Here is a 26,646-nt window from a genome sequence, read left to right on the forward strand (position 1 = left end):
GAGAGTTTTCCGTGGGGATGCCGATTCCTGATCAGCACTTCGTCGCCCGGTTCCAGCCGCTGCGGACGAAGACCCCGCCGTACGTTCTCTTGATGTGTCCTTGCCTGTCGCTCCGCTTCCACCCTTTGGTCATCTATTATGCCGGGTTCCTTTTCCTGTACCTCCGGGAGGAGACCTCGGGGGCACCTTCGGAACAGGACTTCAGCCGGGGCCACCCCCGTTGATGCGTGTGGGGTGGTGCGGTACACTCTCAAGAACTGGTAAAGCGCCCGCTGGAGGGGCTGGCCCTGTCCCTGGGCTATCCGGAATGTTTTGTTCAATGTCCTCATCAGCCTCTCCGCGTCCCCGTTCGCACGGGGCCACAGCGGGGACACCTTCCGGTGCGCCACTCCACAGCTCTCCAGAAATTCTGAGAACCTGGCGCTCTGGAACGGGGACCCATTGTCTGAGCACAGAGTCACTGGAAAACCATGGGTGGCGAAGATTTTCTCCACAGCGCCCACCACGTGCTCAAATGCCACCGACTCGACGAATTCCACCTCAGGGTATCGGGAGTATTCATCCACAATGGCCAGGAAGTGAGTGCCTACGGCCGTGGATCCAAAGTCCGCATGTACGACCTCCCACGGCCGGGTCCCTCGTGGCATTACTTCGATTTCAGGCTCCCGCTGGACTGGGGAGGCCGCCTGGCACCACACACAGGCCGCTACGAAGTCGTCCACTTTTTTTTCTAGCTCGGGAAACCACACCTTCAGCCTCAGTCTCGCCTTCGTCTTGGCGGCCCCTTCGTGTCCCTGGTGTGCCAGGTTGATGACTTCATGGATCTTGGAGCCCGGCACCACCAGGCGATCGCCCCGCAGCAGCAGGCCCGACTCCGTGAAGGACAGTTCGTCCTTCACCTTCCAGAGTTGCTCGAGGGTCACTTTAGCTTCTTGAGTGCGCCCTGCCACCAATTCCAGCACGGACTTCCAGGACCCCGACCGCATCGAGCTCCTCAAGATGCGGAAACACTCATCGTTGGCCGCCGCACTCTCCAGTTCGGGTAGCGGCATTGCGTTGGGGGTGGCACCCTCTACCACCATCCTGACGTGGTCATCAGCTTCCTCAGCACACGAGTCTTGTGCGTGTCCTCCACCGCCCACCGGGTGCCTGGACAGGTAGTCAGCCGCATTGTTGGTACCTGGCCGGTAGATCAGGGTGACGCTGTACTCCAGAAGGGCCAACATCCACCTCTCGATTCTGGCTGGTGGTTTTGAAGATGATCCGGCCATGATCGGAAGCAGCGGCTTGTGGTCCGTTACCACTGTCACGGGCCTCCCCAGCACATAAAGCCGAAAATGCCGACAGCCCCACAAGACAGCCAGGGCCTCGCGTTCGATCTGCGAGTATCTCTGTTCGGTCTCGGAGAGGGCTTTGCTGGCATATGCCACTGGCCTTACACCCCCATCTCTGCCCACTTGGGTGAGCACAGCACCTAGGCCAAACGGGCTGGCGTCCACCACGATCTCGGACTCCAGGGCGGGGTCAAAAAAAGCCACGGTATCATCTGCTGTCAGGGCGCCTTTGATGTCCTCGAACGCCGACTGTTCCAACGGGCCCCACTGCCAGGTGGTATCCTTTTTCGTCAGGGCCCTCAGAGGCTCCGACCTGGAGGCGAGATTCCTGATGAAGCGCCCACAGTATGTTACCATACCCAGGAAGCTCCGCACATCTGACGCCGACTCAGGGGGGCGCGCGGTCCTGATGTCCTGGACCTTTCTGGGATCCGGAGATACACCGCCCTCCTTGAAGATGAAACCAAAGAACTCAATGGTCGGGCGGAGGAACTCGCACTTGTCCTTGTGGAGAGTGAGCCCCAGTGACTGCAGCCTCTCGAGGGTCATGGCCAGACGTTTCAGGTGTTCAAGTTCCGTCCTGGCAAAGACCAGAATGTCGTCACTAATGTTTAGGACGCCCTCCAGATCTGCGAGAGCGCCCCGGATCAAGTTCTGAAATACCTCGGCTGCTGACGACACTCCGAAACTCAGCCGCTTATATCGGTAGAGCCCCCTGTGGGTAGTGAAGGTTGTAATGTACCGGGACTCTGGGTGGAGGACAACTTGGTGGTACCCAGCTCGTAAGTCCAACTTAGAGAAGAACCGGGCCCCCTGCACTTTAGCAATGATGTCATCGATTGTCGGGGTCAGGTGTCGTTCTCTTCTGATGGCCTTGTTGGGCAGCCTCATGTCCACACAGATCCGGACGGAGTCCGGCTGTTTTGGTTTCCTCGCCACTACGATAGGGGATACCCATGGAGTGGGGCCCTCCACCTTTTCGATTATATCCAGGTTCACCAGGTTGTCAAGTTCCCTGTCCACCTGGTCCCTTAGATGAAACGGGATCCGCCTGTGTTTCAGAGCCACGGGCTGCACCGACTCATCAATGTGGAGCCTCACGGGGTCACCCTTCATTCTCCCAATCCCTTTGAAGGTGTCCGCATATTTTTCCAGCAGATCGTTGATGTCCTCTAAGTAGACTGAGTACGCGAAGCTCACTATGCCAAGGGCCTCCGCTGCCGCACAACTCAACAGGGTATTGCTGCTCACCGGAGTCACGTAGAAGCGGGCCTTGATCTCCGATCCGTCATGCTCCACCTTGGCGACAAACGCACCATCCAGCGGCAGGGGCTCCCGCCCGCCAAATGCAAAAATGCGGGCTCTCGGCGTCGCAAGCCTCGGGGGTGGGTTGAGCGCGGCATAATGTCCTCTCGCCATTACGTTGACTGAGGCCCCCGTGTCGACCAGCACCGGGACCGGCGAGCAGTTCACCTCCACGACGCATCTCGGCTGTCTCCTGCTCCTCCCCTTGAGGACTTCCATGCTGGAGACGAAGAAGATATTCTCCTCATCCTCTTCCTCCGCTTCTTCCGCCGGCGTCTCCTCTCCCGCCTGTTCCACCTGAGCTACATTGGGCGGGCGGTTTTGGCGAGGGGTCCACAGACGGGGCTGTCCCCTCGGAATCAGTACAGGCAGGGTCGCCCTGCACACCCTCGAAAAGTGGTCGGGCACCCCACAGCGTCCGCAGATCTTTCCTATTGCCATGCACTCAGACGAGTGGGGGAGGTCATAGCCGCACTTCTGGCATGACTCCACTGGCTTACCAGCTCTGTCTCTGGGAGCCCCACCGGGCCTTCGCACCCCTCTGCCTCCTCGCCAGACAGCGCACACCTCTTCCGGCCTCGCTGCGCGGGATCCGGCCTCCATCTTGTTGGCACGGGCCTCCGCCACCTCATGGCACCGCCCGAGCTCCAGGATTCTGGGCAGGGTGAGTCCGGGCTCTCTCAGGACCTGTCGCCTCAGTTTGCCAGACGAACATGCCTGGATTAGCATGGTCCTCATCATATCCTCCTCATCCCCCCACGCACACCCTTGGGATAGGCGGCGCAGGCGGCCATAGAAGGTGTCGAGCGTTTCGTCCTCCTTTTGTCTGGCCGAGAGCATGACGAACCTCTCATAGTCCACGTTGGCAAGGGGAACAAAATGCGCGAGGAGGGCGGCTTTGGCTTGGTCATACGAGTTGTCCACCGGAGTTAACGACTCAAATATCTCTTGTACAGCTGCACCGGCCGAATACAGCATCGTAGCCACCTTGCTGTCATTGTCCGTGACCTGGGCGGCCCGAAAGTACATGTCCAGCCGTCCAATCCATCTTCTCCATCGGGGGCCCATGCTGGACGGAGGACCCGTAACGTCAAACTCCGGGATGGGCTGCAGGGCCGCTTGCGCCCTGGCTTGGGCCATGGCCAGGGGTGGTGGTGGTTGGTTCGGGGGAAGAGCGGCACCAACCGTGGGTGTAAGCAGCCCAGACGTCGCAGGATGTGGGGTTGGCTGTGGGGGATTCTGTTGAAACAAATCTGCCAGGCTTTCGTCCTGCGAATCCTCCGAAGCTGTGGCAGTCGCACCCTCCAGGGCCCCGAAATCACTCATGGGCCCAAGCGCACAGGCACCCTCATACTAGTCCTGAGGGCCGCAACTTGTACCATTCCCCACACTGCCACCACCCTCGTGATGATGAAAGGGTTAAAGAGGCTACCTTGAGGCGTCTCGTTCCAACGTTGATCTCAGGAGCGGGCAAACCATCACCCACGTGATGATGAAGGGGTTGAAGAAGGTCCTTGAACCAAATGTTCCAAAAATTGAGCTTCAAAATGGAGTGGGCTGAGAAGGCCCAGCCACCTCAGTCCATCTTCCAGCTACCACACGACGTTACAGACTGAAAATTGGCCAAAACATCAAAATTCAGGCATGGGCCTGCGGGTTAGGCTGCCCGCAGTCAGCAAATCCAAAAATTAGGCTTGGATGGTCTTCCGACTCCAAACCGGAGCTTTCGGAAGTTTCTCCGCCACGTGCGCAAGATGGCCGCCAGCCGCGTGTATGGTCCGCGGCCACAGCGTGAGATGAAACATCCACGGATGTTTCGTCGTCGAAGAAAAAAAATTATTCGGGATCGCTCTCACCGCCGGGCCCGGGCGTCCAACACTCGTCGCCACTGTTGGGGGTCTCTGGGTGCCCCCACGCGTGCCCGTGAGCCCCTCCACCCACAGACTCACGCTGGACACGTCTGTGTGCTTCGGGCTCCCCGGTCGCTCTGCCGCGGCCGGGAACGCCCCGTTTATTTAAGACGCATGCGGCGACGTGCAACGTCACGTCGCCGCGTGCGCGTCTCCCTCACGGGGCAACGCCACAATCATATGAAACTACACTGGACGAAGAAACTCGCTGGTATCGGCTAATCACATTCTTGGATGTTGCACTCAGAAGGGCCAATACTCCTGTCACAAGTGGCCTACCAGCACGCATGGAGTAGAATTGCTTGCGAGCTCGACAGGGAGTCTGCTCGCTGGACAAAAGTGGTGCCCCAAGTTGGAAGATGGATTTTTGTAAAAACCAAAGGGGTTAAAACAAATAAATAAATAATAATAAAAAAAGAATAAAGCATAACACTCAAAGATATGAGCGGCTGCTGGGCACAACAGGCGCTACATCTCAATGGTACTGCCAACAGAACCACCTGGAGTTGGTGTTACATGGTACAATCATGTTTAATATATCACAGTGCTGCTACAGTTCATACGTTTTTATGATGTTCCAAGCTACAGTCATATTTATCCGTTTTTATGCTTTTTCAATGTCTCGCAGCACGAAATCTGCAATCATCCATGCCATGGTTCGTGGCATGCTCTGACACGCTGTGACACATGTCACATGTCACGTTTGGCTCCTACTCCTACTGTCCCGTTTTTGCTCACCAGCATGCTCTTCTTACTCCTCCCCCTCAAGACCACCAGCCCGCCCCCCTCTCTCCTGACTCATCTTGTTCTGTCTCTGCCCCCACCAACTCACCCTCCTGTCCTGTCCGCCCACTTTTCTTTCCCCCTCCTTCGGGGCGGTCGCTAAGGAGGAGCCCTCTACACTGGGCGGAGGAAAGGGTGAGGGAACAGGAGGAGGAGGAGGAAGGAAGATTTTCTGTGTCGGGGGAGGCTGCTGGGCCCAGGATTGCAGGCTGGGAGTCTGAACCGCGGACTCAGGTACCGGGAGAACGCTCTAGAAGGGGCCGGGTTACCCAGTGGACCACTGTTCATCGCCGCTGAGGGAGAGCGTAGGCCCGAGAGAGAGGGCCTCATTTGCCCCATCACGTATACCAACCCCCACTCGAAACTATTACCACCCCCACCGGCTGTCTGCTCACTTTTCAGTCTGTGCCCTGCTCTTCCCACAGCAACTTTAACCAACAACCCCATGTAACCTTGTTGCCTATCCCACAAAACGTGATCGTCTCTGCCTTGTCAATTAAACCTGTCCTTCAAACCTACCGGACCTCCCCTCACCTGCGACCCCTCATCTAACAAAACGTACCCGGTCCCGTCCCGAACCTGCCACATTGCTCGTCATAGTACCACTCGCTGGTGCCCCTCCTGCCTCCTACGAGTCGGCCCACACACTCTATAAACTGTCTGTTCTTGAGATACGCTCCGATGGCCTCCTTTTGAAACTATGTTGGAGTCCGTTCAACCTGCCCCATATCTTCACCAGTTCTTACGCACCCCGCGTTCCTCCTTCAGCTCTCCCTCCTGTAGTACCCATTTTCTAGTCTGTCACGTTTAGCAGTTTATCCACAGTCTGACAGATTTTTTTCTGCATCATCCCAAAGCCTGCCCTTTACAGACTATTCGCCTTTAGTCTACCAACCTTTCATTCATCCCGTCTGCCCCGTCCTCTTTGACGTGTCCACTACTCTCACCCTGGATAACTTCATCAGCATTGAGCTCTCACTTGTATAAAGGTGCTCCTTTTAGCTTGAACTTAAACCTCTTCTATCACCTTCCAGGATGTCGGCGGTGAGGGCCATGCAGGAGTGGTGCCGCCTGCAGTGTGAGGGGTACCAGGGGGTGCAAATCCGTGATCTCAGCACCTCCTTTCGTGATGGGTTGGCTTTCTGTGCGCTGATCCACCGACACCGGCCTGACCTCTTGTGAGTATGCTAAGGAATAAGTAAACTCTGTTTTCCTGATACGTGTTAGGGTACATAGGAAAGTGAGCAGTGAGCTTGGCGGTATGTCATAATGTTACCTCATGTTTGGAATCCACCCTCGACGGGCACTAGCTTGCTTTTTTAAGTTGTCTGCAGGTTGGGAACAAAATACTGGTCTAAACACGCGGGAGTATGCTTTGGGAATATGTCATAATGCATGGTTCGAAATTGGTACTAGACGAGCAGGAGCAAAAGTAGCTCCTGGGTATCGGGCATTGCCAGGAGACAGAAGCTACCTCTTGAGAACAAGGAGCAAGTACATACTATGCTGCAAATTGTACGTCAACATCCAGGTTTCAAAATGTAGGGGAGCTGGGAGGTATTTAGATTCTGCTTATAGCCCCGAAGAGCTGACACCAACAGCTTCCAGGAGCTACTTTTGGCCCACTGATGCCAAGCGAACCTACTTATGTGATATAACTGTGCATTGAGGACACTCTTTCAATATGCATTAGGATACATGCTTTGTATGGCCTATGGCTAAGGGGTCATACATAATGCAAGACATACGATAAGCAGTACAGCATAGCAATTTGCAATGCAATTCTTTAGGTTTGCTAATTAAACTGACACAACAAAAAAATGCATTGTTCAGTGAAAGCACATATAGCCCTGCATTCCCCTCTTGCCCTCACTGCTCTCTACCCTCTTTTCTCTGTATACTGCAAGTTTAGAGGGGCTAATAGAGAGAATGTACAGCAGTAATCCTCTCCTCCACTCTTAAGGGCCAAAGGTCTCTGTGGGAGTGCTAGCCAAAAAATGTTCTTTCTTTTTCAAATGATTGCAAACTAGAGGTAATTGGGATGCTACTTTTATTAAGCCAACTATATCCTGTTTGGCAAAGACAGGTATGTTTTTTTTAAAGGAGTCCGGCAATTCCATTCCTAAAAAGAAACACGTATTTACATATTGCATAATTACAGTATTGCTACTGTAAGTGTATCTAAATCTCATAGCTAACTAGATATTTTATGCAAGTATTGATCAATAGTTCCACCCAGTATGTACATACACAGATATGCTGCAATACCATACACTGTGCACCTGGGGAGAGAGCTGGCCAATAATGAGGCAGGGAACTCAGCAGAATCTCCAAGTAGCTGCTTGCATTTTATCCCGGCCAGCTTTGCCTCTCCCCAGACTTCACCCTTTCCTTGGAGTCGATGTCCCAGGCTGAGTCTCCACTGGCAGGCCACACATCAAAGCCCAAGCTCACTCACCTGCACACCTCCTGGACCCCCTGCACACCCTTTAAATAGTTGTTTCCAATTGCAGACATATCTGTAGTTCCCTTTTAAGGGAAGCATGAATTGTGCAAAGCTGGGTTCCCTTAAAAACGAGTGTATCGGCACCCCAGATGGCGGCTTTGAGTGCAATAGCGATAAATACTGTTTTGATGGGTGCGCAGGGCTGGAATGCTCCGTGTGGGCCTACCTGGCTGTTTCTTGAGGGCCATTGCCCTCCCACGAAACTGTATCTAGTGCTATGTTGAAAACAGTTGATATCGATAACGGGCAAGGGTCATCTTGTCCACTGAGGTTGACAATTAGCCTGCTCTGCCTGCCACAGCACCATACTATGTACTTGGTCTGAAGATGTGACTTTAACATTGTAAATGCTAGTGATTTTTTTAACTTCCAAACTTCTCTTTATGCAGCATATGATGGGTTAAGCATGCAATGCATGGGACACTGCCCTGTGCAGCACCGTCAGCTAACCTTTACATTTTACAAACACTTAGGAATGTCTTACCTCAGCAGTACACACAAATGCTGTATTATTGCAAATGTTATGTCTTGGGTACATATAACTTCTAGTGATATTAAAAAAAAAAGAGTAAAACATTGCTAATCAAATAAGTTTGCTTGCTAATCAAGAACATTTTAATTAGAAAAAATGGCTAATCAATTTTTGAAAACTAATTTATGCATTGTAATGGACAAAATGTTAGTTTGCATCTTCGTCGAATTTTGATTTGTTGACCGCTGTGTACTAGCCCCTTGTTCCCAGTGGTAGCTCCTGCTTACTGGTTAATTTGGTATTACCCAAATTGTTTGTTTACAATTGTTCGAATGAACAATTGACCGAATTTAAAGGGTCACAATTGACCTTTTCACAATTGACCATATATATATATATATATATATATATCTGTTTGGTAATATATATTTATTTATATATATAGGGGTTTTGGGGGGTTTGGCGTTAGGTGGGGGGTTGTGGGGGGTTTCCCCCCACATATATGTTACAATTGACCTTCACAATTCGGTCAATTGTGAAAAGGTCAATTGTAATTCAAACAGTTGTAAAACGAACAATTCGTATACAACCGTTAATTTTGATGCCCAGGAGCTGCTTGTAGCTCCTGCTCATTCAATCTTGATTTCGATCCCTGGATATTAGATGCAAACTTTAACTTTGCCATGATAAAGGGTCCATTCTGCTTTAAATATCCTCTACACGTGTTCTTTATCCTCCCCTCCACACATTCTCAAACATTCATATTTAATATCCCATAGGTATTTTATGTACGGCACCAGCTGGCCTTAGGAGTCCAAAATAGCTCTGAAAGTTGTTGTGAAGCTAGCAGGTTCTCATAGGCTAGTATAAGGAGCTAAATGGTTCTAAGCTTCCAGCAATTTCTAACTCTGATAATGTGTTAAGATTCCAAATTCTTGTCCTTATTTCACAAACATTTGTGTTCCCTGAGCTTCATGGCACCAGAGAGTATACCCAAGCTATCCTCTCCAGTTCAAGACTACATTCTCAATGCTATTTAAGCTATCGGCATTACTAAATTTCTATTCTGTAATACTGAAAATATGCTTTGTAAACACAATACTAAACACACACATCTGTGTCACCTCTCTTTGGAATCTAGTCCGTGTTTCTTGGACTAACATTCATCTGTACTAATACAAAGCTATTTCATTTGCCTAATTTCCTCCCTTCATCTACAATATCTTTCCCCGTTTCCCCCTCCTTTTACTTCACACCCTTCTTTCTAGCAGAGTAGGGTCTTGTTTCCTCAGGTGGAGACTCGAAACACCACTCTACATGCAGACATTGACGCTTTAAAACTACTACAGTGGTTATTAGGCGCAGTACAAAAGCAAAGCAACATAGCCTATAGTTAAAGGTTCTGACAATAACAGAGCCAAGAGATGTCCTAACAATGGTTGTAGCAAAATGTAACTATATTTTGAATAGCACGATCTTCAAGACAATTAGAAACACAGAATAATAAAGGCACTCCACAGAAAGTGAGTATCCAAAAAGTCTAGTTTCCACTCCATTTTCTGCTCTTGTTACTGAGGTTCGCAAAGGAGACCTGTCTGGATCTAAGGCTTTTTACTCTCAATCCCAGTAGGACTAGAAAGGTTCTTTGGGGAGCTGGAAACACCTACAACTAATTTCAATAACCTTTACTTTCAGCCTCTACGTCTCCTCAAAGCATTATGTGGGAATCCGAAGGGGGAATTGCCTTCCTTATTTGTTTATTTATTGATTTGTATGGCGCACCGAACCCGGAGGTAGCTGGGCGCAACAGAGAACAGAATACATGGATACTTTGAGCTTAGTTACAAAGTAAGGCGCAAGATACATGAAGAGCATTTACAAGTAAGTAATTGAACAAATTAAGAGGGAGAATATACATATATACAAACATAGAAGGTTAGGGTTCGTTCAGTGGTTGAGGTAATTTGTGGTTAGTCCTGAGGGTCGTTGGAGTGTAACCATTTAAGAATATGGTGTCTGAAACTGTAGTAGGATTGATCTATTGTGATGTCAAGTGGGAGTGTGTTCCAGTACTGGGCCGCCTTAACCGGGAAACTACTTCCTCCTGGTTTTTTTAACCTGAATCTGGGTATCTGTAGACAGTAGGAGTTTGCAGCTCTGGTAGGGCGGGTTGATGTTCTTCTCACTATTCTTTCTGCCAGGTAGGGGGGAGCTGCATTATTCAGGCATTTGTAGGTTATGAGGCTGTTTTTAGAGAGATCCTGTCGCAAATTATTAGCCACTATAGTACTGTTCTTGTATTAGAAATGTGTTCTCTAGTAGTTGGGTTAAGGGCAGTTCTGAGGGCATTAATTTGCAGGATTTGCATTTTGTCAATTATGTATTTGTTGGCTCCCAAATACAGTGCATTACAGAAGTCCAGTTTGGAGAGTATTAAGGCGTTGGCGAGGATGATACAGCTTGCTTGTGTTATGAAAGGTCGGCATGTCCTAATGAGCTTGCAGGTATAGGAGGTGGAAGATGCTAGGGCATTTACCTGTTTCTGGAACGTCAGCGTGGAGTCAAGGTGACAGCCTAATGTTTTCACTACTTTGGCTACTGTAACTATTTTGCTGTCAATGCTGAATGCAGAGTAGTTGGGGCTGAGTTTCTTTAAGTTGACAGCAGAACCGAGGAACAGGATTTCGGTTTTGTCATCATTCAGGCAGAGGCCATGAGTGGCCATCCATGCCTGAATGATGAGGTATAGTTTGAATTGTGTTTTTGTGCGCAGATATCAGGCAAACCACCTTTTTGTCTCACTTATGTACTGTTGGCAACTTTGGCAGGTTGCCTTCTCTTCTGCCTCAATCTGCAGCCCTTGCACACATATCAAATTGTCAGAGCGCCTTGTTTCTCACAATAATCCTTCTCTGCCAAAAATTATTTGCCTGTGTTTAAGTTGTAGTTTGTTTTCTTCAGAAGGGGTGTGTCGCCATTGAGATTCTAATTTATTTTTAGGTGAGGGGTGAACCAGGTATTGAGGTGAGCTTGTTGTTTACTTTTTCATGACTTCAGAGATGCGATGGTGTCTAGGGTTTTATTCATAGCGTTATTGTAGCTCTCCACAAGGAAATCAGGGTCTGAGTCGTTAGGGAGAGCATTAATGGTAGGGAGTAGGAGTGGCAAGAAGTTGTCCGGTGTGATGTTTATTTTAGATCTAGTGGGTAAGGGAGGTGCCTTGACTTTATATTTGGTAATCTGTTTGTTTATAGTTGGGGGGGAAAAGTTGATCAGGTAGTGGTCTGTCCATTGTTGAGGGGTAATTCTATTGATAGTGGTATCACAGTTCAAAGTGGCGACCCAGTCAAGGGTCCTTCCTTTGTCGTGCGTTGGGATCAGGACTTTTTGGGTTAGGCCATGTTCAGCTAACATAGTGGCTATAGAATGGGCCGGTTTGTCTTCAGGGTTATTAATTCCTAAATTAAAATCTCCTAGTAGTAGGAGTTGTGATGAGTCTTTAGTATTATTAGCTATAAGGCTAGATAAATCCTTCTCGAAGGTGCCGATAGGACCGGGTGGCCTGTATATTAAGTAAATAGTTAAGGTGCGTCAACTGGATATGGGCAATTTGGCAGTGAGCAGTTCACAAGTTTTAAGGGGAGGTTGAGTGAGTAGTCTTAGAGAAAGGTTAGTTTTTGCTATTATGGCATAATGGCAAGACCGCCTCCTCTGCTGTTGGGTCTGTCCATTCTAATTAGTTGATAATTTTCTGGAATGGCTAGGGAGAGCGCTGGGCCTGCTGCTTAGTGCAGCCAGGATTCCGTGACTGCCAGAATGTCTAGGTCCTCTGATAAGATGTCGGTTATTTATGTGGCATGGGCCACTAGGGATCTGGCGTTGATCAGTGCTCCAGATATTAGCGTTGGCGTAGGCGTACTCTGGAGCTTTATAGGAATAAGTTTAGGGCTAGGGAGTGGCTCGGTGTGGTGAGGTAGCTTTATACTGGATATTAAGAGACCTTGTTTCTGTGAGCTACAGGTTCATGGGGCAATCTAGCTCGAAGTCTAGTATTTCTGTCCGCGGTGGGGCGCAAGGTCTCTGTTTGGAAAGGGTCATGATAAGGCCAATTAGTGGTATAAGGCACAACAGAAGGGTCGCCTGGGTCTTACTAGGGCACATAGTTATGACTGGGTGAGAGGGGGTAGAAGAACAGGCTAGTTAAGGTCAGAGCACTAGGCACAAGTAGTCAGGTTCACATCAGGCAGTGGGATGTGCTGTCTATCAGTAAGGTTTGTGGGGCTGGTAGGGCAGATGCTGGTCAAGGAGGCTAGTCCCACAATAGGGATTTAACATGAATAGGCTGGTCCCACAGTCCATATTGGAGCAAGAAAGTCAAGTGGCTAATCAAAATAGGCTTATCTCGTGGTAGACATCTATGCATTTATACGTTTAGCAAAAATAAAGTAATGTGGCTAAACCAGGAGTGTGGTATGAATCACCAATAGGGCGAGGTGGGCTACATTCAATGTTCTGGATTGAATACAAGTACAATCCCAACTGAATACCAAAAAGCTAACACAGCATAACATAGCAGATGGAATGAATACAAGGTGCAATCTTAGTTAGTGGCAAGATGCTAACGCGACAAAATGGCAGACTGAAAATCACAATCGATGAATTAAGTTGCTCAGAATTACTGGAATGATAGTGGGGGTGCTATGTCAGCATATCAGTTCAGCATAGACAAATTGAACGTTTAATCAGTATATGTTGCTAGCGTATAGTGGCCTAATATTTCTGAGGCAATGTATGCATAACACAAGAAGAAAACCGCTTTTAGTAGTTTCACGTTATAGCACTTAATTGGGCGTAAGCAGAAGTTAAGAGGGTATTATGCAATACTTGAAGAGTGAAGGACAGCTCATATGGGGCTGCAGAGCATGAGTCTTTCCATGCTAATGCAGTGTAATCTGCTTAACCATGCTAATACAGTGTGGCAGATACCATATACAATGCACATACAATGATTGCGCAGCGAGTTTCATGCAGGTAGATGATTACAAGAGTCAATGCAATGCTTCTAACGCAGGCACTTTCACGACATTAGGGGAATGGGTGTTGCTGCGGTATAGTCAGTCAGATTACATTGGGGATAGACACGTGTGTGGATGGCTAATGGAGTAGGGGACTGGGACCTGGCCAACTCAAGACAGACTCAAGACAGACGATGGCCTTGCATAGGTGGGGCTTACAGTGATGTGGGGCTGGCTCTCGCCTCCCGGCGGAGGGTTGGCCGCAATATGCACGTTAACTAACAATCAGGGTGAGGAGGCAGAAGATGTTCCTTTGCCTAAACGGCCGGTGGGCATCTTGGAATGTCCAGAATCTCATGGTGTGTCGCAGGGAACAGTGCACCCCATGGATGTTTAAAAAATAAAGCAATTGTAGACGGGCGGGATCGAAGAAAAGTCAGCAGTGCTATGCTGCACTGATATTTACAGCGCCTAGTGCGCTAAGAGTAAATCTATAAGGTGGATGCCTAAGATAGCATGGTGCAGCCCCAGGCCTACATTAAATGAGATCCGGAAGGCTGGGTAGTGCTCCGGTGATACGGTTACTCCTTTGGTAATTGCTCAGAGAAGCTAGGAATTTTTGGGTGTGGCGTGAATGCTTCCTGCCACTTAGACTAATTGATTTGGCAAATGTATTATGCTGATGTTTAAATGAATGTGGCCAATTAGTGAACACATCAAGCCATAAAGTTGTACTGGTTGGCCCATTGGGGAATACGTTGAGGAGAGTGGATGAGTGAAGACATTAGGCTGAGCACACTGGACTCATGGGGTAAATATGATGGATTCTTGCCAATGCAACCAAAACTGACAACATCCCTGTGTTTTCATTAGAGGTGTTACTTGACAGTACAATTCAGTGAATGTCCCACAGTTTGGAGAGTAGGTCTCCTGCTTCCTTGTCAAATTGCTTGTCTCATTGTCCAGTTTCTCTGATCTCTTCTTTCATTGCTGCATCTCTGGTCCAGAGATCGAAATTAAGATTGAACAGGAGCTAAAAGCAGCTCCTGGGTATCCAACATTAACCAGTGAGCAGGAGCTATCCCTGGGGAACAAGGAGCTAGTACACAGCGTGCCACAAATCAAAATCCCACGAAGAAGCAAACTAAGACTTTGTCCATTATATATATATATATCTATATGACATATAAAGCATATGTCCTAATGCTTATTGATACTGTGTCCCAAACACACAGAGTTATATCACTTAAGCATGTTGGTTTGGCATCAGTTGGCCTGGGGAGCCAAAAGTAGCTGCTGTTGGTGTCAAGCTTACCAGGCTCTTCTGGACTTAGAGCAGGGGCTAAATAGCTTCCTGCTCCCCTCATTTTCGAACCCTGTTGGTCTTATCACCAATTCCTTCACTTTTCCTGCTTTTAGCTCTCTTGTTTCTGTTTGTCAGATGTCCTGTTGGCTCTCTATTTCTTTCAATGTGTTTTTTAAGTCTATCCCTTTGTTGTGCCTCTTTGAAGCTCCCTGTACCACTATCTCTGTAACATGCCTTAATCTTCTCATCAGGAATTTTATGGAATCTCTCATTTGTTTACTTTTTGTTTTAACAGAGATTTTGACTCGCTTTCCAAAGAAAATGTCTACGAGAACAACCGTCTGGTGAGAAACCGGTGCATCACTGCTTGGTTTTGTTTGTGAGTGCGTTGCAAAGGAGTTTGGATGATGGTTTTGGAGTTTGCAAGGAATCCATATGTAGCTGCTTTGCCCTTTTAGACTCAATTGCACTGCCTGTAACCCACCACCACTCCCAAACCTAATGAACAACTAGCTCGTTCACGGGACAACCTGCATTGTCCTTTATGCCTGTTCCACATTGAGTGCTCTCTCTCACTGCTTTTTCTTCCTTTGTTATTCCTGACTGAGCCAATTATGGTTGTCCTGTGTTGTGATACAGAACGTTCTGCTCTGTTATTCTGGCTCAGTGTTATGTTTTTCATTTTTTCCCTCACAGATATTCTATCTCTTTCCTTGAGAGGTACTAATCTAAGGATTCATCGAAGATGCAACTACCGTATGTGATCCCCTAGAGACCTGACCTTAAGTCTCTCAGGGTACACCACAGACCCTGCTTTCCCAATGCAAGTAACCTTGCATAGCTGACTGTTAGATGTCCCCTGGTTGGCACTTTCCCATCATTTAAGTTGAAGCAGTGCTGTTTTTATCTGGGAGAGGAACTGCGAGCAAACGCTTATAAAATCCAGAGTTCTGCAGGGACTATAATTCCAATGTAAGAATGAATGACATACAAATCTGGTCATGTTCGACTCTTGTTAACTACAAACTTTGAAGACCACAATAGCTTTGTCCGTTTTGAATGGACATCTAGATAAAGAACTAAATCCATGTCTGACGAGTTTGCCCTGGAAAGAACACACAATGTTTGGATGTGGTGACCCCCATTGACTCGGTGGCTGACAAAATGTGTGAATGAATGCAGCCTTGTGACTGGGAGCTGGGCATCCGCCAGTGTGGATTCTGAACAAGAGATGGGTCTGCTTCAGTTACTTGGAGACAATTTGCTAAATATGGAATAAGATAAAGATATTCCACTTTATTATTGAAAATATAAGAGATGCATCCTCACTACAGCACCACACATAAATGTAGCTCAGATTAACATCTACCCAGATAGGAACACGTTTCGGCTTAAAATGAGATGCACGTTTTAAACTAGGCTCCAACATTACAAGTTAGGACTTCAAACTTGTACTATAAACTTCACATTCCAAGAATGATATTCTGTTAGGCAAGTGAACTTTGACAACAAAGTGTGTGAGCAACCTGTTTAGAAGTTGAAACGCGAATGATAGTATATTGGTCACAAAACAGCAGGATAATTCGTTTACATGCATTGTATGGACATTTAGCATATGAAACATGTTATATTGTGGTGAATATTAACCAATTTGTGCAGTACCTAGTAATTGTACAAACATAAATAGTGCATAGTGTTGTACAATTAACTGCAAAGTATATGAATCGTGAATATATACTGTTAATAGAAACGTGCTGCTTTCCTTTGTTTTCTTGATGCCCTTTTCATGTAATACGTAACGGCTGCATCGGGCTACAATTGCAATTTATAACCATAACTTTTGGACTGTAGGCTTAAAGCCGCTGCTCAGTTTTGTTACAATTCCAATAATCATGAACACACATTCTGAACTTCGGATTTTAGATGCTAATATCTTCCTCTACCACTGAGGATCACAGAATGTGGTTATAGCTCAAAGGTGGAAGCCAGCAGTTTACCTTTTGAAACAGTGATTGGTGTTTGGAAGGTTCCAAGATCGTATCTTCCTTGTTAGTTGTATATACACCCCTGGGTCTCATAGGTGTTTATCCCTGTTTCCAACCCTGTTCAGAATAGAAGTCCAGAAAAAAATCCAGGAGGTTATGCCTAGAGAGGTGGAGACCACTTCCAGTTGAAAAGATTTGCAAGCCTATTATACTCGCACCTTTTATAGTTTAATTCATCCTGAAAACATTTTTTTTTAGAACCCTTCTGGGCAGGAATCTTTATTTTTTTTCAATTTCAAGTTTTTTTGGCATCAACAACACAATGCAGGGTGCCTGCAGTCATCTTCGTATTTAATGATAATGATGTGTTATTTATATAGCGCCTTTATCAAAAGCGCTTTACAGAGCACATATTTACATACAATATCACCCACCCGCAATTGGTACTCATTTTTCGACCTCGGAAGGATGAAAGGCTGAGTTGGCCTTGGCGGGATTCAAACCTGCGACCTGCAGATCACAACAGCGAGCGCTCAACTCGCTGAGCTATTTTACCATATTTCTACATACCAATCGAATTTCTATGTTTTCTCCCCACTTCCCAATCAGTTCCGAACAATCCCCCCCTCCCCCTCCGTACCACAACAATGTTTTCCGGCCTTTGCAGGGCTATCTCTCTTTCAGTCTCTCCCGGATTTCTGCTCATACCTCTACATTTGTATCTCGAGGCACAGGGGTCTGGGCGGGCACACCCAGTGATTAAAAGTTTGTGGGACCTTGCTCCCATTCTTCCCCGGCCTGGTCGTGCTTCCCTACACCTACTGCTCACCAATGGGTGTAATTAAACTTGTCACTGACGCAGTTGTCCCAACTCCCCAACCTTTTCCCCCTCCCTCTTCTGCCTCTCGTAAGTATTCTGGGTCATATTTCTCCAGGAACGGCGCCAACTCGATGGCCTTTGACCGCGATCGATTATGCATTAGTCTTGTCAATTGCTCCATCCTGTATGAATCTAGCGCCTTAGTTGCCCATGCCTTTTTACTCGGGAGGGTATCTCTTTTCCATCCTCCTGCCAGGCATGCCCTCTCTGCCAGTTAGGAGAGAGTGCGGCATATGCGGTAGTTTCACCCAGTCCTCTTCTGTTTCGGTTCCAAACAGTACAAGTAGTGGGTCTACCCTCCTTTTCACCCCATCCAGGTCCCTAATCCATGTCAACACTTCCTTCCAGTTCTGTTGTACCTTATCACAGTTCCACCACATATGCAAATAGTCTGCAATGTGACTACATTTCCTCCAGCAGTGGGGCTCTGCCCCCGGGTACATCTTCCCCAATCTTGCCGGGTCCCACTGCCACCTGTATAATAGTTTGAGCCTGTGTTGCTTATACTGGCAGGTTACTGATGTTCGATGGGCATTCAGGCAGAGCAACTTCCATAGATCTGGGTCTATCTCCTTTCCCATGTCTTTCTCCCATCTCCTCTTGAGTATATTTGCCTCATCCCCTCTTGCCTCCAGTAAAGCCTGATACATCTTTGAGATGAGACCCATGGTGCCCCTAGCCGTGTCTAATATCCGCTATGTGGGTGTCCGGTCTCTCTGCAGTTTTTGCTCCCATCTGTCTGACGGTAGCGCTCCCTTCAGTTGCAGGTATTTAAAGACAGACAGGCTGCCCATCCCCAAGCCCGTTTCCAGATCTGCTATCCCCAGAAAAACCGTCTTCTTAAGAACCTGCCCCACCCTTGCAAGTTCTGACTCGAACCAGTCCTGGAAGCCTTCATGGTCTGGTATGTAGTCACGTACGGGTGGTGCCCAGATATGGCTCAACGGAGAGGGCCAGGTCGTGATCCCCTTCATCTCTTTTTTTTTTTTTTTGTCTCTCCAGAGTGTCAGTAGTAGGCCCAAAGTTCTGTGTAAGAGAATCCCCTTTGACATGGCTTTCATAGGCGCCCATAACCGTTCCCCCAAAGTGACCGGACGGAAGTGATAGATTTCTATCCCTACCCATTGTTTGTCCCTGTCTACACGCAGGTGGGGGACCAGGTCCCTGAATTTGGCTGCCCTGTAGTACGTTCTCATCTCAGGTAGACTCGCCCCCACCCCCTTTTCTTTTGGTTGGATTAAATAGTCTGTAGGCTACCCTTTGCTTTCCCCCTTGCCACAGAAACCTAAGCATTTTCTTCTTCAGCTTCCCGAAACAAATCCCAGGTATGTCTATCGGGAGTGCTTGGTATACGGATAATATTCAAGGGAGAATCGCCATTTTGAGCGCATTTAGCCACCCAAGCCATGAGATGGTTAGCTTCTCCCATTTTTCCATTTCACTAGCTAGTCTATGCAGAAGTGGGGGGAAGTTACAATCATAAATTCTCTCCAGCTCCCTTGGTTTTTGCACCCCTAGATATTTTATGCAGTTCCTTTCAATTGGTATCCCCAAACCTTACCATCTAAGCAGTTGTTCGGGCGTACTCTCAGCCATGGGGAGGAGGACTGATTTGTCTATATTTATCTTAAATCCTGACACCTTTCCATATTCCCCTATGACCCGAGGAGCTTTCTGTAGCGAGTTTCCCGTGTCAGCAAGGTACATAAGGATGTCGTCTGCGTTCATGCTGATTTTATGCGTTTGTTGCCCCTCCTCAATCCCTCTTATCTCCTCTTCTCACCCAGGGGCTCCATGGCCAGAGCAAGAAGCAGGGGCGAGAGAGGACAGCCCTGCCTCGTGCCTCTAGTCAGATGGAATTCGCGCAGTGTAACCCTGTTAACCATGACTCTAGCTGTTGGTCCTGTATAGACCGCTCTAATCGCTCTGCACATCCTCTCTCCCACCCCTATATGCCTCAGAACTCCAAAAAGAAAGGCCCACTCCACTCTATTGAATGCCTTTTCGGCGTCCAAACTTAAAAGTGCTTGCTCACCAGGATATTCCCACACATGCTCCATTAGATCAATAGTCTTTCTAATTGCGTCCGGCCCCTGTCTGCCCGCTATGAACCCCATTTGGTCGGGATGGATTATACATGGTAGTTTCTCTTAAAATCTCGTCGCTAAAATGCGGGTGAAGATCTTTTCATCCACATTTAGGAGGGAGATTGGGTGGTATGACGAACAGTGCAATGGATTCCGTCCCTTCTTGGGAATAACTGAGATCAAGGCTTTGCTAAATGACGCGAGAGCCTTCCCTGTCTCCAGGATGTGATTATATCATTTCGCCAGATGTTGTGTTAGGGTTCCTGAGTATTTTATATAGAACCCTATCGTATATCCATCCTCTCCCGGGCTTTCCCGTTGGGGAACCGGGATATTGCATTTTGGACCTCTTCCTCTGTAATCGGAATATCTAAGCGCTCTCCAGGAGTGTGAGCCTGTTCATGTGCACATCGCTGAGATATGTCTCTGCCTCCTCCTCCTCCTCCCCCTACCCTTCCTCGGTAGCATACAATATCTTGTAGTATTGGGCAAATCCTTCCGCTATAGCGCTTGGTGCGTGTCCGTTTCCCTCCCCCATCACTGTGCTTCCTAATTGCGTGACCCAAGGCTCTCGTCTCTGGGCTTGGAGTCTAGACGCCAGGAGCGTGTCTGCTTGTCCACTTTTTTGTAATATTCTTGCTTCAAATATCTCAGTGTCCATAACGTTCCGCCCATGCCCAGAGCCCTCTGTTCTGCCCTTTTAGCCAATATATTCTCTCCGAGTTCCTATGTGTCTCCTCTCCCACCATGCATCTCCTCTTCCCCCTCTATTATTTCCTTGCAGAGCTTCTCTTCAACAAGGCCTCTCTCCCTCTTCTTCCTTGCACCCTCCCTTATTACTTTACCCCTCCATGAAGCCTTCCCCGCATCCCATACTGTTTCCGCGCTCACCTCCCCTGTATTATTTAGCATCAAGTATTCTTTTATCTCCTCGGCTAGGTGGTTGGAGAAGAGGGGGTCTCTCCAGGGTGAGTCATTGCATCGCCACATGCACCTTGGTCTACATAGCCCAGCTATTTTGAGGGTCCCCATCACCATGTTGGTCTGACCAGCCCACAGGTCTTATTGTGCTTTCCAGTAATCTCGAGCTCTGTTCCTTGTTAAGAAGGAGATAATCAATTCTCGTATGAGTTTTGTGTGGGGGGGGGGAGTAGAACATATAGCCCTCCTCCCTCAGGTGTTTCTGCCTCCACATGTCCACCAGTGCGCACCGTTCTATTGCACGTCCCAAGTGGCCCCACTTGTCGCACCCTTTACTCACACCATCCTTCTGTCCCATGTTTAATTCGCCCAGGCATTGAAGTCTCCACCAATGATGTATAGGTCAGCTTCCCGCCCTTGTATTTTGTCTAGTGCTTCCCTTATGAAAGGTTCTTGTCCCTGATTGGGGACATTTATTGCAGCCAGAAGTACTTTTGCGCCGTCTAATGTTCCTTCTAGTATCAGCAACCTGCCTGTGAGCAGAGCGGTGGCCACACAGTCCTGAATCCGACATTGCTTATGGAGGATTATTCCTTCCCCTCCTTTTTTCGTAGGCCCAGTGGACCTTTCCTATTCCTCCTCCTCTGTGTCCGTTCCTCCCCCTCCACTAGTCTGGTCTCTGCCAGGAACAAGATGTCCAGGGAAGCCTTCTGAAACTCCCTTGTTACCAGCAATCTTTTGGTGGGAGAGTTCAGTCCCTTCACATTCAGGGTGCCAAACCTAAGGCCTTTTTTAGCCGCCTCCTGCCCCATAGTTGGTTCCATCATTTATCATTCCCCCCTTTTCGCTTGGGTATGATGTTGCCTCAAGAGATATATCTGTCACCTTCGGAGGTACCTGTCCCAGATTGTGTGGATTCGCCCTGTTGATGCCGTTACCCCTTTAAACACAATGCTAAACCATTTAACATCATAACTAGTGAATCCCTCCAACGTGGAGGTGTGAACTGTAAGGTGTGAGACTCGCCCCTCTGTCACTGAGGGCCACTCTGGGCAGTTAAGAACGTCTTCCCTCCAGCTGTTTACCTTTGCATCCGCCCAAGCTTCATTCCTTTTTGCATAGCCACCTGCATTTTCTTTGCTTTGTTTCATTCCCCTTTCTTTTCTTGGTGCGGTGGGTCCTTTCTTGGTGAGGGGCCGTTGAGCCTCATAAATTTCCGCACAGTCTGGGCTCTCCTCCTCTGTGGGCCTGGTGTCGATCGAGTGCGTACTTCCGCAGAGGCCGAGTCCTGCGGGCCTGAGGGGCCCCAACCTGGTTACCCGTATCCGATGTAAGGTGTCCCAGGACTTGCTCAGCCTCCTCGATCGATGTCAATCTGTATTCAGCCTCAAATTCCAACGGGTAGCCCCATCTGTAGCGGATCTCCCTTTTGCGCAGCCAGGATCCTGTATCCTCTTTGGTAGAGAATTGTTAGAGGTCTATTCCTGAGGCATTGTGCTGTGGCTTTTTATGTGATTGTTCCACGCCACTGGGTATGGTCTCGGGTGCTTTCCCTTTTCCCCGCCTTCTCAGTGCACGCCCTTGTCCTCTCTTCCATCTTTCTTCAGGAGTTGCACAGCTGTAGCCCCCGTTTGTGCGACGCCTTGTGCTTCTCTCCCACCACCCCCACCCCACCGTGTCCCTTATCCCACACTGTCGCCTGAGGGAGTTGTATGTGTCCTTTCCGTAGATTTCTCCAGCATTCGTCTCTGCGCGGAAATAGTGCTGTCGAGCTTGGCGGTGAGGGGGGTGTTTTTTAAAAAAAAAAAAAAAATGTTTCTATCCCCAGGCAATGCGATTTCTGCAAGCTCCCCTTTTGTATGTAGGAATAAGGATCCCGGTGCCCCTGCTGTCCTCACCAGCACCTCGGGGTAGCGTGGGACCAGAGCACAGCTTTTGCTTACGAGGCCTCTACCCCCATGTTTGTCCCCCAGGCTCAGAGTCCTCCGGCTCCCGCCACCTTTCCACGCCTAGGCTCAGCTTCTCCTGGTCATGCTCACATGGAGGGGGGGCAGAGGTGTGGGCACGTACCTCCTTGCGTGTACGGGTGCTTGCTCCTTCCTGCTCACACGCGCTGGTCTTACCCTCTAAACATTGCTGGGTCTGCTTCCTTCCAGGCCGTAGCAGCTACGTCAGTTGGGGGGGGCAGCCTCCCCTCTGTTGTCAGGCACGGCACTGTGCATTGCTCCGGCACTCCTGGTGCCTCGTTCACAGGTCATCGGGTTATCCGGGTTATTCGCTGAGGACTCTACGCACCTCTCGGCGCCGGGCACGGTATGGGGGGTGTCTTTTTCACTTACTGGAGTCTCATTTCCTCGCAGGTGATGTGCCTCCAATGGTTCCCCAGCTGTCGCCGTTCTCCCACGCTTTGCACGGTTTGGGCGGGGGAGTGACTCGTTTCACTCCGTTGTCTGCTGCGCCCCTTCAGAAGCTTTGTTCTTCTTGCGTGGGTCCGATGCCAGGCTGCCTCTGGGTGGTGTGGCTCCTCTTCTGGTGCCTTCTGTCACCTCTTGTGTGGTCCTGAGCCAGCCGGTGGTTCAGCCGCGGTTCTCTGACTTTCGGTGGCCAGGTGGGCCGCCCAGGTCCACACGGCAGTTCCGAGACTACCGTCTGCCTCTCAGCACTCCGTGACCTGGGGTGCTCGTAGCTTGCCACAGCCTGCCTCCACGCTCCACGGCTCTCCAATCCAGGCCACAGCGCCGGTCCCGCCAAGACTGTCGGAGTAATCCCACAGCGTGTTACCACTCTCCCTCAAAGCCTACGAGGCAGCGACCACACCAGCGGGTGCCTCTGTCGTTACCACACAGGCGGCTGTCGCCTACAAGAGCCTCCTTGGGTCTGAGTGCACAGTTTCTTCACCAATATGCTGGAGGGAGCGAGAGCTGCGCTCTTATGCAGCCATCTTGTCCCACGCCCCCTAGTGGTCTCCAGGAATCTCCTTTTTAGTAGCTAGAACCTTAATCCCCACATGCCTTTATACCAACAATAAAGCAAGTTGAACAGCATCTGTAGCGTCACATCTTTTCATTTATTTTCCCTCTTAAAGAACATAGACTCCACTCTTTATTCACACAAAAGCTGATTTCAACTGGGCAGTAAATTCCCTACTACGCTCAAAAGTAAGACAGGCAGCCTATGAAACCCTTGATAGGAAAAGATATAGTGAAGGAATTTGCGATAATGAAAATAGAAAAGAATCTCAAGCAGTAACACTTAGTTAAATCGCTATGCTTCTCCAGCAAATCTATGATCTACAAAAATAATTGCTCAGTTAGTAGATCACCATATTTCTTTTGATGCACAATGGGTAGCTGCTGAGTGAGGAACTAAGACAATTAGAGAATTTTGCATATAACAGTTGACAAGTCTGAAAATCATTTTTGTTGCGCTAATCGGTTAATGTAAATCGCTAATAATCCCACATTAAAAAAGGGAGAGAGCGTTTACTTGTTGATAATTGTATCCTGCTAGACAACGATTTTCCTGATTCGCTAATTATCATAGAGGCAGACATTTCTGGTCTGTCACAAAGACTTGCCCACCTGCCCCCCACACCTTAGGAATGGTGAGTTACACTATAAAAAATGACAGTAAAGAAGAGAGCTGCTCTATGTTCACCAACGCAAACCTTGCTGTTAATACTATTTTTCATAAAATTTAGAGGACAAAAAGTGGCCTGTGATTGTTAAAAAAACAACATTTAGGGTGTCTGGAGCAATATGAGCAGAATCATTTGGAACAAGCGGAAATGCCCACATCCCGGTCCTCTGGAACTGTGATATGAACTCTTTTGTTTGCTCTAATAATAATAATGACCTGTCTCCAGCTCTCGGCCAACGAGGAGCTTGGGGGACCCAGCCAAATTGATCAAATTGTGTGGCATGGTCCAGATAAGATTTGAAGTAGGAGCATTTTGACTCTTTATTTTTTTGAAGTTAGGAGTAAAATTATTTGTAGGGAGGAAAAAAATTCTTTCCTAATTGGGGTGTTATTTTGACAAGTAAAAATCTGTTTTAAAACGAGTATCTTTTTGTAAATCAGATTTCTTTGCTACTGGTAGTTCATGAAAATGTAAGGATAAATTCCTATACAGATCAGCTAGTGATAATTGAATAGTAATGGTCCTTCCTGTGACACCGCTCTGCTACTACCACTGATGAGAAGATATCTGTGGCACTATATAGGTAAAAGCAGCCGAACGTCTACTCAGTTTCTATTGTTTACTACTTAGTGTTGGGAATATTTTTGTCTCCCTACTTTTTATTTTGGGAGCATTTGCCTGTTTTTACTGAGTAAAGTGGATGGTATGCCACTTACCTGTGAAAACCTCCAAGTGGAGAAGGGATTATTAACTGCTAGGGATGAGAGATTGTCGCTGGTGTTGCGGAGCCATCTGAACAGCCCACCAAATTTAGCACAATGGGATAGCGGTTATCTTGTACAATTATAAAAACTACGCCTGACATTGAACATGCAAATCTGCAATTTCTATGCTAGAATGAGTAGCAGGTCATCTTAATTTCTTCTTTTCACTGTGGCTTCTCTGTCTACTAATTTTGTTCAGCTGGAACCATATGCTTGCACTCTGAGGGTGCAGGGAACAGACTGGTAAATGGATGGATCGAAGGAAGTGCAACAAATGAGCTCAGGTGGTTGCGCAAGAGCAAAGGATGTGCAGCATACCATGCATATTTAAAAGGGGGGTGGAAAGGGAGAGCAGGCAAATTAGGCAAATCAGCAAAAAGAAAACTGTTTCTGTGGGGTTGCCTTCCTATTAATGCACAAAGGGGATGCGCCCACACTACAGAAAAGAGAACTGGCGATGCAGAATAAAAACTACGGGAAAGGGAAACCTGAAAACATGGTGGTAAAATGAACATGATACACTGGAATGTGGCCAAAATAAAAAGCCTATGAAATAAACAGGAGGCCATTGGGTTCCTGAATAAGCAGGACATTATGCTACAAGAAACCTGGGCAACTGAACCATTTTCGATAAGCTGCAATGTTGTCTATTCTGTCACAGCTAGCCCCAGCAGCCAAAGCTATACTAAGGGTAAGTTTTGCGCCTTATTGGGAACTGAATTAAAGGGAATTCTGTTAAACCTTCCTTGGACCATATTTCACTAATAGCATAGTCTTTAAAAGTCAAATCGAGCTCCCTAATTAAATTACATCTTGCTTTGCAAATTGTATTTGCACCCAGATTTAGATTTAGATTTACCTGACTTTTCAGAATGTCTTAATAACTGCAATTAGAAAATGTGATGGCTGGAAATTGCACTACCCAGTATCGTCGTGCAAACTGTGAGGTGACTTTATTATGTGTTGTGTAGACATTCCTCAGCCAGTAGTTTAGCCCTGGTATACAAATAAAAAGGGGTTGGTTATGCTACCAGTGAAAGTGGAAAATGGTAGAGTGGCAGATAATTGACCTGCAGACCCTAATTGAAACGAAAGCAAAGCCATTAATTGATTATTATATTAAAATCAACTGTTTGCCTCTTCTGCATCTCTTGTCTGCCCTTATCTTGAAAGTGATCATTTACCCCTACAAGCCATGTATCACTGGCATAAGGTAGACAAACCATCTAGTGGGAGGTAAACATAGTTAATGTGGCATGACCAGAATTTATCTAAAATTATGGGAATATGTCAGAGTTTAACCGCCAAATGCGTATCTTATTAGAGGACAATTATGCAAACCATAGAGGGTGTAATGTAAGAAATTAAGAAAAAAGAAACTTATAAGATGAAATGGCTTAAATAACAAACCACTCTGTGTTTTAGCGAGGAAAGCAGTTAACATGGAAAAACTCTAGATCATTCTGGACTTTTGTTACCCTTTTTTTAATGGAAAATATATGTAGTTGCAGAGAGCAAACATAAAGATAACATGTTTAACTTCAGCAAGGGAAATTAAGGTATGCCTATTGAAATATCCAAACTATAGCTCGAGCAGCCTTACAGATAAATGTCCAGCCATTTCTATGTACTCATACAGATAACTACTTGCCAAAAAAGGAGTAAAAATGCTCCTAACAGAAATAGGAAATTATAGACACTGAGCCTGCCAGCTTTATGACCACCCAATGAATTAAAA

At 47.7% G+C, this 26,646-nt stretch overlaps 1 protein-coding gene across 2 annotated transcripts in view; it reads left to right on the top strand.

Annotated features, from left to right (window-relative positions):
• The first annotated feature begins 5,420 nt into the window (after positions 1-5,420).
• The window catches only part of MICALL1 (MICAL like 1), a 453,077-nt gene continuing 431,851 nt past the window's right edge, over positions 5,421-26,646 (top strand). For both annotated transcript variants that reach the window (XM_069653074.1, XM_069653075.1), the window contains exons 1-3: positions 5,421-5,566; positions 6,367-6,510; positions 14,927-14,975. In XM_069653074.1, coding sequence (XP_069509175.1) covers positions 6,368-6,510; positions 14,927-14,975 — 192 coding nt within the window. In that variant the 5' untranslated portion in view covers positions 5,421-5,566; position 6,367. The remainder of the gene's footprint in view (positions 5,567-6,366; positions 6,511-14,926; positions 14,976-26,646) is intronic.

Source organism: Ambystoma mexicanum, chromosome 3q (genome assembly GCF_040938575.1).
Source record: "Ambystoma mexicanum isolate Mex_15411 chromosome 3q, UKY_AmexF1_1, whole genome shotgun sequence".
Lineage (NCBI taxonomy): Eukaryota > Metazoa > Chordata > Amphibia > Caudata > Ambystomatidae > Ambystoma > Ambystoma mexicanum.